Genomic DNA, 12,060 nt, shown 5'->3' with positions numbered 1-12,060 from the left:
GGCATAACTTTGGGCTATTGTTGGCTTTCTCTTGTTGCTATAGGCGAATACTCATGATTGGTGGTTAAAGAATATTTTAAGGAACACTCAAATAGACACTATTGTCCAGTGCATTGTGCTTGGGGGGTATAGTTGCAGATGAGACTGCAGGGAGGGGGTGCTTGTTAAATGGACAACCTATGCAACAATGGTGGTACTTAAAAACTCTGTATTTCGCATGATTGTTGTGAATCGCCAACTAATACAGCCAGAACACAGAGTTTGCTCTTTCAAATCATAGTTTGGTCGCAGGAGCACTGAACATTTGAGCTGAGCAATTTCAGGATGCTGGCGTCCTAGCTACATGGGGGCTAGCGCAAAGGGGTTAACATTAAAGATATTAAAGCGGAAACAGTAACCAACTCAACAGTCACAAAGTTGTGAAAACATTTATAAATAAAGATTATACAGAAAGTCACAGACCCACAGACACCTCAGCTTCTCCACACACCTCATCATGAACACGCACCAACATTTCTAACTAAGAACCCACATAGTTTGTTCTTGTCCCAAATGGGGCTAACCAGGCTCAGTCTACAGGATATGTCTGTCTCACTGTCAGATTTTTCAATCAAAGCATCATAAATCTTGCTGCACCTGGGATGACAGACAGATCACACTAAGTTTGTGTGGCATTAGTCTGAACCAGGCATTAGCTGGCTACAGCTTGCAGGGGTTCTAGCTGGTTTTAACTTAGCTAATACAATCTATCAAATAGGTAACATTATCTTACCTAGCTAGCCTAGGTAAACTACCAAACTCAAAGTTGTTACGTTTGCTGAGCTGGCTGGCATGAGATTTATTCCTGTTGATGGAGTTATGTGAGATTTGTTTGGATGGTATGACTATGAGAGCTTGAGACTGAGCCTGAAATCATACACACACACACAAACACACACACGCGTGCACACACGCACACACACATACGCACACACACACACACTATAAAGTGGACACTAATAATATAAATACCCAATAGTGCAGCACCAGTACAGCAAAGTACTGATGATGACCCACAGTGAAGAAAGCAATTAGATTCAGCTTTCAAGTGTACTATGATTTCAGGACAATAATGTATATTTTCTCATTTACCATTTTAAATTGACTTCTGTACTGTTTTCCATTGCAATTCTAAAAAGCTAATGTTGTTGTTTATACTGCTTTCTTCCTCAAGTGCGTATCAATGAATACAAACAATACATTTTCCCACACACATAAAAGTTAGTGGCCATAAAATCACATCACATGGAACATTATGCCAGCAATGCATTCCATTTGCACCATCTTCTGGACATGACCAACAATCTAGGGATTGAAAAAGTGGTGTATGATATTGATGATTCCAATCACGCAAAGTAGTGCCACAGAGCCCTCAAACTGCACACGATGACAAGACTCTAAATTCACAGCATGTAGTTTGTGAATAGGCCTTATTAGTGTGTACATACACTCTGGGCACGTCATGCCTCAGTACGCTTAGGGGAACATTAGAAAGACAGGGGGGAGCACACTGAAGTGCACTCACACTTAGGCATGGTGATAATGTCTCACGATGCAGGGAAAATCAATGCGGAGCCCAAAAGTAGTACAGCAGGTTACTGCTGGTTTTATAGCAGATGTGGTCTGTATCTAACATGCCCTTTCTTAGCAAATGTTCTGCAAACAGTATTCTTTGGACTGTGCTGTTTTAATGCAATCCTTTGTCTCATTTAGGAAACATGCCATTTCAAACCATTACTAGCCTTCAGATAATATATGATGCAGAAAAAAGAACTTGGTTTCTTTCATCCCATTTGTTGTTCCATACAAGGGAAAAGTGTCATTTTGTTGACTCAGACACACCACAATGGTTTGATATGCATGCTGTTATTCCGTTATTACCAGACTTGGTAGAATTTCTCACATTTCGTTTGAATTAGTTCCATTCATTTTAAATGTCAACACGATTGCAATTTGCACAAATTTATTGCCTAGATTTCGGGTCCTTGTCAATCACAGCAGAATAAGGCTCCAAAACAACCTATTGGTTACTTCAAGCCAATATATAGCAGTTACTGTCACAATTAATCCAGTTCAGGCAAAGCATTTTTCCTCTTCAACCACTGATCTGCACACATGCATTCCTTTCCCCAATGTATATCCAATGTGAGTAACTGTTCTTACTGTGCCTGTTTTTGCAGTTACCCCATTTTTTTTTGTAAACCCAAAAATTATAGTAGACTTATAGTCAATTTTAATGATAATTATAGTCAACTTCACAATATATTCATCATTTCTTAGATAATAAACAGTACTGCAGCATATATGTATCATGCTGGGGTGAGCCTGAATATTTTGTGCCTTGACAGGTCAGCAAGACAGATGCCATTTCAGAAGTGCTGGGCCATTTTTATAATAAACATATTACCATGCACAAGTAAGAGTACAAAGGGGTAAATTCCTCTCGACATGACTTTCCAGGGAACACACATACATTAAATTCACAGTGCTAACACAGAGTCATGTGCCAAGTATAACTGGTGTGATATAACAAGCACTGAATGCAATATAAGAGCATTAAATTCACTCTGTTGTCATTTTAATGCACAACATTTCTCGTGAAGTTACAAATTCTGCTCCTCGCCGAAAATGAGTCTGCACATAAAATGCATACTTTGTGGTCAGGGAACAAAAAAAAACCTTCATTTAAAACTGGTGACAAGGGAAAAGTTTTTAAAAGAATGTGATTGTTGTCAAAAGGAATTGGGTACAACAATGCCTTGTTCAGTTCTGGTTCCATTCAAGGCTGTTGCTGTGAGGGCTATGGAAAGACTGCTGCTAGGCTGGTGGGCATGGACCAGCTAGAAAGTGAATTTTGCATACTGTACGGATCATCGCCCAGTTCAGGGCAGTCACATTGAATCTGTGATCAACCAATTGTGCTTCATGAAACCGTCAGCCCTAATTTATGTCTGGCTGTTTTCTTCTATTCTGCTGTAAACAAGCTCCGCTCTGAGCTGTCTCCCCATCCCTATCCGCTTACAACGAGAGCACAGACAGCATGCGTCCTTATCGTCAGGACCCCCGCTTAAAACTACCACTTCCAGACAGCAGTCTCAGTGCAGGCTGGGAGCAAAAGAACAAGAGTGGCCTGGGAATGACATAGCCTTCCTCAGTTTAAGGCGTACACATACTATACCCCTACACACTGGAATTATTACATTAAATAAGGTGTTCTTTATCTAAAACTGTTTTCCAAAATCATTAGGTTAGCAACTGGCCTCAGTTTTCTTCTACTTTTCATTCTAATGTCACTTGGAAGCATAAGAAGGTGATACGCCAGTCACATGAAAAAGCAGAGTGCATAGATCAAAAATACAATTACTGTCCAATCAATCCTGTATGTTAGTATCGGTCACGGCTGAGACTGACTGAGATATTGCTTTATCGCTGTCAGGAGAGAAATCTACACCAGTGATTCCCTACTTGATTTGACAGAATGGTGTAGCTTCGCATAGGCTAATAGAACACATGTGATCTAACCAGATTATGCACCATGTCTAGACTGGAAATATCAAACAGCAAAGCTGAGGGGTCATCTCTTAAATCATTTGTTAACAGATAAATTAACATTGCTAAAACAAAGAAACTGTAGTTCTTAATTTGCCTTATTGTACCAAAATGAATGTATCTGCAGTAGCAAATTGTTCACAAATAGCTCTGTATTTCATATTTTCTCTTATACAAGTAAATAGCAACTGGGAAATCTGCCAAATGGTCATATGCTTAATTATCTATCGCTTCAGCTGATAAAGAGCAGAGCAACATAATTAACATTCTATCCTAATTAATATATGCTGGCCCCTTTAAGACACTGGGCTTAATTATTTATGCAAGGGTGTTCCTTTGAAGCAGAGCTAACTGATTGGGCAGCGGAAGGGAAAACTTGAAATATAGCTTTGAACAGTTTGCCCGGGCACTCCCTTAGATTACATTTGTCAGTACAAATACAAAGGTTAGAAAAGACCTCCTGTTATCAAATGTATATGAATTAGGCCTATACATTCCCAAAGGTTATTAGCACTCTTACTAAAAATCAGAAATATGGCAAAAAAATTAGAATATTATATTTTATACCAGTCATTTTATAACAAAAACTTCCTAATATGTTTGGCTCCCCTGCTTTCAGTACTTTGTGCACCTTTGCAAAACACTACTGTACTGGGTCATCTTCTATAGTGTTTTATAAGAATGGTGAACATCTTAGACCATTCTTCCATGTAGAAACTTACAAGATCCTTCAGTCTGTAGACGACTCTCTTCAATTCAATCTCTCTTCAATTTCAATCAGGTCTAGGTCTGGGTACTGAAATTGATATTGCAATGCCTTAATTCTGTGGTCAGTTAAATAGTTCTTGGTCGATTTTTAGGCATGTTTGGGATCATTGTACTGACTGGAGTGTATGATTCCACTGACCTTAACAAGAACCTCTGGACAAGTAGATGCAAAGGTCTGCCACATTTCACTGTAGGTCTGACGTCCTTTCCAACATAGGCATCCTTCTTTTGACACCCAGCCTACGTCTGGTGCAGGCGGCCAAAAAGCTTCATTCTGGACTCATTTGACCATAACATCCAGTTCCAATGGAAGTTCAGCTTAGGGACTTCCATAACACTACTTATGGAAGTCCCTAAGCTGAGCCAAGTTTAGCCAGATTTAAACTGAAGACCACCATTTAGCAAACACAGTTAGGTGGCATATTTCCAGCATACTGGCTCAAGGCAGGGGTAAAATCTCACAATTCCTTTCCTGTCTCCAACCCAGAGGCACCACGAAACGCATAAATATGTGTTTTTTGTGTTTGTAAATCTAATAAGTGACACAAAAATGGAGCAGAGCAGGATCAAGGTCCCTCTGGAGACCATGGGAACTCTTTCGGCCTCTGAAGAGACTTTTGTTTTACTCGTTGAGAACTTCCCTCACTGTGGCATTGCTTAATACCCTCCCCAAATCACCCACAGAGATCTTGGGGGCTAAATGAAAGAGAGTTAAATGTCAACGCTCTGCCACAGTCCATCGACAGAATTCATTGGGGTGAAAACACAATCCTGCATCCTGAGTTATATTGTACTTACAGAGCCAAATGTGTCCATTTCCTCAGAAAAAGAAGTGAAGGACCATTTCCGTATGTACACTGGGCCTGACAAAAAAAGGGAAAAATCACTTTAGTTCTGTCTTACATGCACTTATCATGTGATTTCACTCTGTACTCCTCAGTTTAAGATTTGTGATCAAACATTTGTGATTTAAGTGTACATTCTCAGCTTTTTTTTCATGTTTATGAACTTTGGGTTCACCAAATAGAAATTACAGAACTTTTTATTAATCGCCAGGCCCACATCCCCCCCGCCCCCCATATTAATGTTATGTAAATGAAAGTAGTCATGTTTGGAATTGTGTTGTATATTCTTGTGACCTATAGACATCACTAGATGCTGAGTATTTTCTCTGGTGATGCTCTGCCAGACATGTACTGCAAACATCTCCTGCTTGTTTTGGGGGATAGTTGTCTGAAATTTTCTCTTCAGCATACGAAACAATTGGATTAAGATTGTGTGAATGGCTTGGCCAGTCAAGAACTTTCTCTTTTTGTCTTTGAAAAACTTTTTTTTTTTGCTTTGGTAGTATATTTGGGATCACTGGGTCTCAGTCACAAAACATTTTGTAAATTCTGCTAGCTTTTGTTCTTTGTTCTTAATAAAAGTTCCTATGAAAAACCAACATGGGATACATGAAACATGCACCTTCGATTTTGTAGGTATGCTAGGTATATCAGAGCATGAATGCCAATTGTTCATGAACTCAATGTGTGTGCTGGTTCATGTTAATTGGCATACAGAAATACCCTAGAAATCCCATAAAATATATGCCACCTGCAGGGTTATATCTAAACATCAGCAATTCATTGCTGTGGAAAAAATTTTAATATAAACTGAAATAAAAATAAAAACAAGGGTTTTTGAAAAAATTAAACCAAACTAGAACTACCAAACCTTTTCTAAATAAATAAACGTTAAACTGAAATTAAAATGAAAAGCTAGTGAAACAAAATTCTAGGCTATTCAGATAGGTTAGTTAATGTAGTTAAAAGGTCTGTAACTACTTAAAATGACTTTGTACAAATAATAAAGCATTCCAAATAGAAGCGGCTTCTGTTTATGCCTTTACGTTTCCAAACACAAGTAGATTTTGATCTTACCAAAGAAAAAATTCAGATAAGAGAAAAAATGATGAATGCCAAAATATTTTGGGGACGTTCATACGCACAGTTAATGATCTAATTTGACCATACATGTTTCATGAATGCGGCCCATTGTCTTGCTGTAGGATGAAGCACTGCCAATGAGCTTGGAGGCATTTTCCTGAACTTGAGCAGATATGACACTTCTGTATACTTCAGAATTCATTCTATTGCTGCCATTAGCCATACATGCCTAAACCATAACACCCCCACCACTATATTTCACAGATGAGGGCAGGCTTTGGATCTCGGGCAGTTCTTTTTGGCCTCCACACTTTGCTCTTTCAATCACTGTGATACAAGTGAATCTTGGTCTCATCTATACACAAGACCTTTTTTCAGAACTCTGCAGGCTCTTTTAAGGACTTAGCTAACTGTATCCTGGCCATCCCTGTTTTGTGACTTAGTAGTGGTTTGCATCTTGCAGTGTATCCTTATGTTTGTGACATTTTCTGTGGACAGTAGTCACTGACACATCCATTCCTGCCTCCTAAAGAGTGTTTCTGATCTGCTGGACAGGCGTTATGGTCTTTATGGTGAGAATTCTTTGGTCATGAACTGTAGAGTTCTTCTGTTTGCAATTACTGAGCTAACCAGGGTTTCTTTCTTCTTAATGATGTTCCAAACAGTTGATTTTGGTATGCCTATGGTGTGGCCTAGGTCTCTGACTATTTTTTTCGTATTTCTCAGCTTCGTAATGGCTTCCTTGACTCATTGGCTGAACTCTGGCCCTCATGTTGACAAGTAACTATAATAGACTCCAAAGGCAGTCAAAGGTATAGAATCAAGACTAGATACTGAAAGCTATCTTATAGATGCACAAAAGAAGCAAGAACACACCTGACTAATCAGAAACAACTGTGAAGTCATTTGTCCCAAATATCATGGTGCCCTCTAATGAGGGGATTGTAATTTCCACATGGTGAAACCAAAATGTATAAAAATACCCTTTATAGCTGAGAATCCGCACTTTAACCACATATGAATAGTTTCATTACAAATCTGAAGTTGTGGAGTACAGAGAACCAGATTATTTTTAAAAGTATGTCTTTGTCTCATATATTACTGTGATCACTATATAATGAGAGAGAGAGACAGAGCTCCATGCAATGCATTTTAAATAAGAAAAACATTTTCAAGATACTGTTATAGTGGGTCTTACAATCAGCAGAGTGATGAAGAATAATTTCCTTTTTTCAAAATTATCTGGACAATGTGAAAGGTTGTAAAGATTTGTTCCTCAGCCAGAACTCTTTGTAGCAGTTAAAACTCATGCACAAAACAAAGATCAATGTAGTCTGTTCCATTTTTGTACAGTTGCATAGGTTGTTGTGGCTTGTATGATTCCAGGATCAATCTTTGGTATATATCTTGATGTATGTCAGCATAAATATACTTGAACTATTATCAGGAGGACTGTATTATTGTTCCCCATTATTCAAATATTGTATATTCATTTACATTTGAGACAGTACTATTTAGTCTTTTTAAACATTTTTTTTTTCCAATGGTAATTCACACAGTTTTCACAAGTTTCTGCTGATATAGCAAAACAAACCCCAGGCAAAATGTGAAAGATTATCCCCTACCATGTGAATTACTGTGAAACGCTATACTTTTTCATATTAAACACTGCTCCACTGGGTGTGCTCAGCAAACACACTAAACCATTGAATTTTTACTCCGTATATGGAAGGAAAAATGTTTCAACATACCAGCTTTTTAATTATGGTTTCAAATTATACTCTGCTTAATTTGGAATTGTTGACTACCGTAATTAACCCATGAGTAACAAATAAATATGACTTGATAATGTAAGAACATAAAGTTCAATAAATGTATATATATATATATATATATATATATATATATATATATATATATATATATATATATATATATATGTGGGTGTGTGTGTGTGTGTGTGTTTGCAACTTCCTGTTTTTCTCTCTTTTAGCATTAGGAGGGAGAGTCAATCTTGGATACAGAGCTAACTTTGCAATGCTTCCTTCACCTACATTCAATTGAATAAACAATAGTTTTAAATTTACGTTTTCATTTAGTGATTTGTTTTCTTAGTTACTAATAGAGCTGGGTGTACAAATGTTTTATAAGGGTTATAAAGTGGAATTCTGTGAGCTGCCCAGACAATTGGTTGTAAAAGCTGTTAGGCTCTGTCTGCCAACTGCTGTTCTCAAAATAATTTGATTCCCAGCAGTTTCTTAACCGCAGAAATGAGTGACTCAGAGAAGCTGGCTCTACAGAGACTATGTAAATATATTCACACAACACCCTACAACATTTTGTGTGTGATATACTATTTGGGTCACGGTAGCAGCCCAAACATCTATGGGCCATGGATCGTGCATGATCTTGATACTTTCTTAATGTTATGTCTGCCACATAATCATCATTACACAATGCCTGTATTGTATAGAGATGAAATTCGCTATATATCTAGTTGAGCAAACTCTTTCCAGAAACATACTTCCTAATAATTGCCATTTCCTCTTAAAGCCATAATGCTGTTAATAAACATTAATTGAATTCATACAAAAAAAAGTGAGTGTGTTAAAATTTCCATTCTGTAAAACATTCACAGCACATTTTACAGAGCATAGGAATTAATGATACAAGCAACTCATTTGACCCCCTATCCACCCTCTGCCCAGGGCAGCATTATCTTTTCTGTCATCTACTCAGCAAAGCTCAGTCAATTCCAAATATGAAATTCCTCCGTGTTCCTTAGCCCATTTTACTTTATTGTATAACCAGAAATATTTGGTTGACATTCTTTGTTATCCCGCACCAATAATAAAGGATGTAATTTCATCAGCTACATAGTACAGGTCGAACCTGAGCATTTTTGGGGGGTGGGTGGGTGAGAAGCCTTCCAACTATCCTGGAAAGCACTGCTTGTTATTGTCACTGCTTCTTTTTTTATTTTTTTATTGATCAGCTGAACCTAGGGCTGGCTCGACTTGCTTTCGTCACATTTATAAGACCACCTTTACGACTTACCGAAAGACTAGAGGATGGAATAAGCACATTAAGAGACAGAAGGACCAACGTCCACAAACTGCCAGAGTGAAAAGTGAACACCACAAGAATATTACCGATCATTAAATTGTTTTTGTAGACCTACATGAAACAACTGTTTACGCAACAATTTCAAAGAAGATGTATGTATAGGAAGAAAATAACACGTAGGCCTATTTCAGCGCACACGTTCTGTTTTACATTTTCAAAGCAGAATAATAAACAACCGCCAAACATCTGGTAGATAATGTCATTTCGAGCAATAAATATCCGAACGTGCAATGGCTTGATTAGGGATCATCCATACACAGAAATGCAACACACCCGCCACCATTGCCTTACAGCCATAGAGTCGAATTTTTTAAATAATTGCGTTAGGCCTGCGAACACTTATCATGAAGCACTAACATACGTGCATAGAAGGACACAGTGGATGTATTCAGAATTTGTTTCGTGCATTTATAAATGATAACACACATTAATTAAAGTTACCTGAAAAGGCTTCTCTTTCTCCCCTTCCCCTGAACTGCAACCGGATCTCCAAAGTGCAAGGAGTCGCCAAGGTGACGGTGACGCACCTCTCCGGTCATTAGAAAGTAGTAAGAGATGTGAGTGAGTGGCCATCCTCGAAAGTTTACATTTATGAAGGTATATGAATGACTTTCATGCTCCTGGGTTTGTTGGAATACCATCTGAATTTCGACCGCGGTTTCATAAATGAATTAAATGCGACAGATTCTGAACATTGCATAACATTACAGCCTCAGACTATGCCTTCCGTTTAAGTAATGTTAATGAAAAGGAAGTGTGCCGAAAAAATATCCCGCGTCCTCTTTAAATTAAGCAATGCCTTTTCGATACATTCAAATAAAGTGTATATTCACTGGTGTTATCCGCTCCCAGCCTTGTAAAAGCCTTTGAATTTTTGCATATTCCAATGTGAATATGCGATATGGGCCTATAGCTCTGGTTGGACTGGTTCTTACTTGTTGCTCTGTTACATCGTAAACATAAAATATATGACTGCACAGATTTGAATATTGTCTCATGCTTGTCTTCTAGCCTATCTGAACGTAATCAGTATTATGAGGAGATCGATTCAAGAAGCATTTTTTCAGGTAAATTGCACAGTTAAGTTTTTTTGTTTTTGTTTTGTTCCCCATCATTAGGCTATGCATTCTGTAAACTGGTTAGACTGCAGTATATATGCTTTATAAAATTAAAATATTAAATTAATTAAATCATTGCATGCCTATATATTATTGGTGACGTATTTGTCGTGTATCATTTTATATTGGTCTGCAAGTACGTTCTGTTAGTTTTGAGTGGAATTACCATGGTGTCAAATGTTGAATACTCTGTAATTGATTAAAAGTTCATATAAGGTTTCAACTCTGGCAACCTGCTATGGCTGGCAACCAGATGGCACAATGTATGGCTTGTCCTGTTAAGTGTTCTTTTATTATTTATACTGGTCTTAGAAAGTGGCTACAGGTTCTAAACGTGTTCTTGCGACTGTTTACAGGTGGTAAATTACTGGGAAAGGAGGCCTTTGTTACCGTGCCACATCAATTAGAATAATGAATTTGCCAGTACAAGCCATCATACAACTTTTACTTCATTTATAATGCAGTTTGACAGTTTTTATAAAGGTTTCTCATACATTATTTACAACAGTTCTCATAAAGATACTTCACACAAAGAAAGCAAGTTTGAAATATAGGCAAAAAATAATAATAAAATAAAACAAATGACTGACTTTGACATCACAATAGATACAGGACATTTGTCAGGCCGGCCTTAAATGTAATCTATACCTAACACTGCCATTGATTATTGTAAGAAATAATGGTATTTGTGGCCTTTTCAAGTGAGGAAAAATAATTTGTTAAAAAAAATGTGTTGTTTGTTTGACAGGTTTTAGATCAATAACCCTCATGTTTAAAGGTAATCTGTGGATAGAAAACACATGGTGTTATTTTAACTGATAGTGTGTTTGTTCATTTGAATGCAATGCTTGGCAGATATACCTGGAGTGAAAAATTGATTTGCACTGGTTGGTTTAATTCATGTAAACAGGGGTTCAAGCTGACAGTAAATCCTCAGCTTGAACAAAAAAAACGTACTACATTCATGATTAAATAGTTTTACGCAATGCCAAGTGGATACATGTCTACAGTGAATTACGAATGCATGTCAATATGTCATTGTCCAGAATGAAATTTATTTTTCCTATGTTTGTGTTTGTATATCTATCTGTGAATCTGTCTACCCATATGTACAGTATGTGTGTGTGTGTGTGTGTGTGTGTGAATGTGTGTGTAAAACATTAATAGATTAACATTAACAGTAATAACATTATTAGCTTATTACACAGCTACAGAGTGTTAACAGTATCCCTCTGCTAATTAAGCACATTCTATATATGATCTAAATAAGACATTCAATGATCTGGACTCTCCATGCCTCTGCTTCAGTTGTTCCTGATTGTTTAAATGATTAAATATAGACCTAAATCTACAATCCGGGCCCAAGCTTATCCAATTAATTCTCTATGTAGGCTTGAGAGTGGTTAATGATGTTATCTTACCTAATTAACCTGCAAGGAATTCGACTCCAGGACTAGAATTGTACATCCCTCATCTAAGTGCTCATGACTATAAAGGGCTAGCTAATAGTATGGGCAGCTTTTGCACCAACT

General features: G+C 37.4%; 1 protein-coding gene across 2 annotated transcripts in view; it reads right to left on the bottom strand.

Moving 5' to 3' along the window:
• The window catches only part of ofcc1 (orofacial cleft 1 candidate 1), an 88,365-nt gene extending 78,405 nt beyond the window's left edge, over nucleotides 1-9,960 (bottom strand). The window contains exons 1-2 of one of the 2 annotated variants that reach the window (XM_035412649.1): nucleotides 9,852-9,960; nucleotides 5,155-5,219 (exon numbers count right to left, since the gene is read on the bottom strand). In XM_035412649.1, coding sequence (XP_035268540.1) covers nucleotides 5,155-5,172 — 18 coding nt within the window. In that variant the 5' untranslated portion in view covers nucleotides 5,173-5,219; nucleotides 9,852-9,960. The remainder of the gene's footprint in view (nucleotides 1-5,154; nucleotides 5,220-9,851) is intronic. The other variant, XM_035412651.1, reaches the window with a different exon arrangement.
• Between the last annotated feature and the right edge of the window lie 2,100 nt (nucleotides 9,961-12,060).

The sequence above is a fragment of the Anguilla anguilla genome, chromosome 4 (assembly GCF_013347855.1).
Source record: "Anguilla anguilla isolate fAngAng1 chromosome 4, fAngAng1.pri, whole genome shotgun sequence".
Lineage (NCBI taxonomy): Eukaryota > Metazoa > Chordata > Actinopteri > Anguilliformes > Anguillidae > Anguilla > Anguilla anguilla.
Note: the sequence above shows the minus strand (reverse complement) of the source record. Positions and strands in the feature narration are given on the sequence as shown.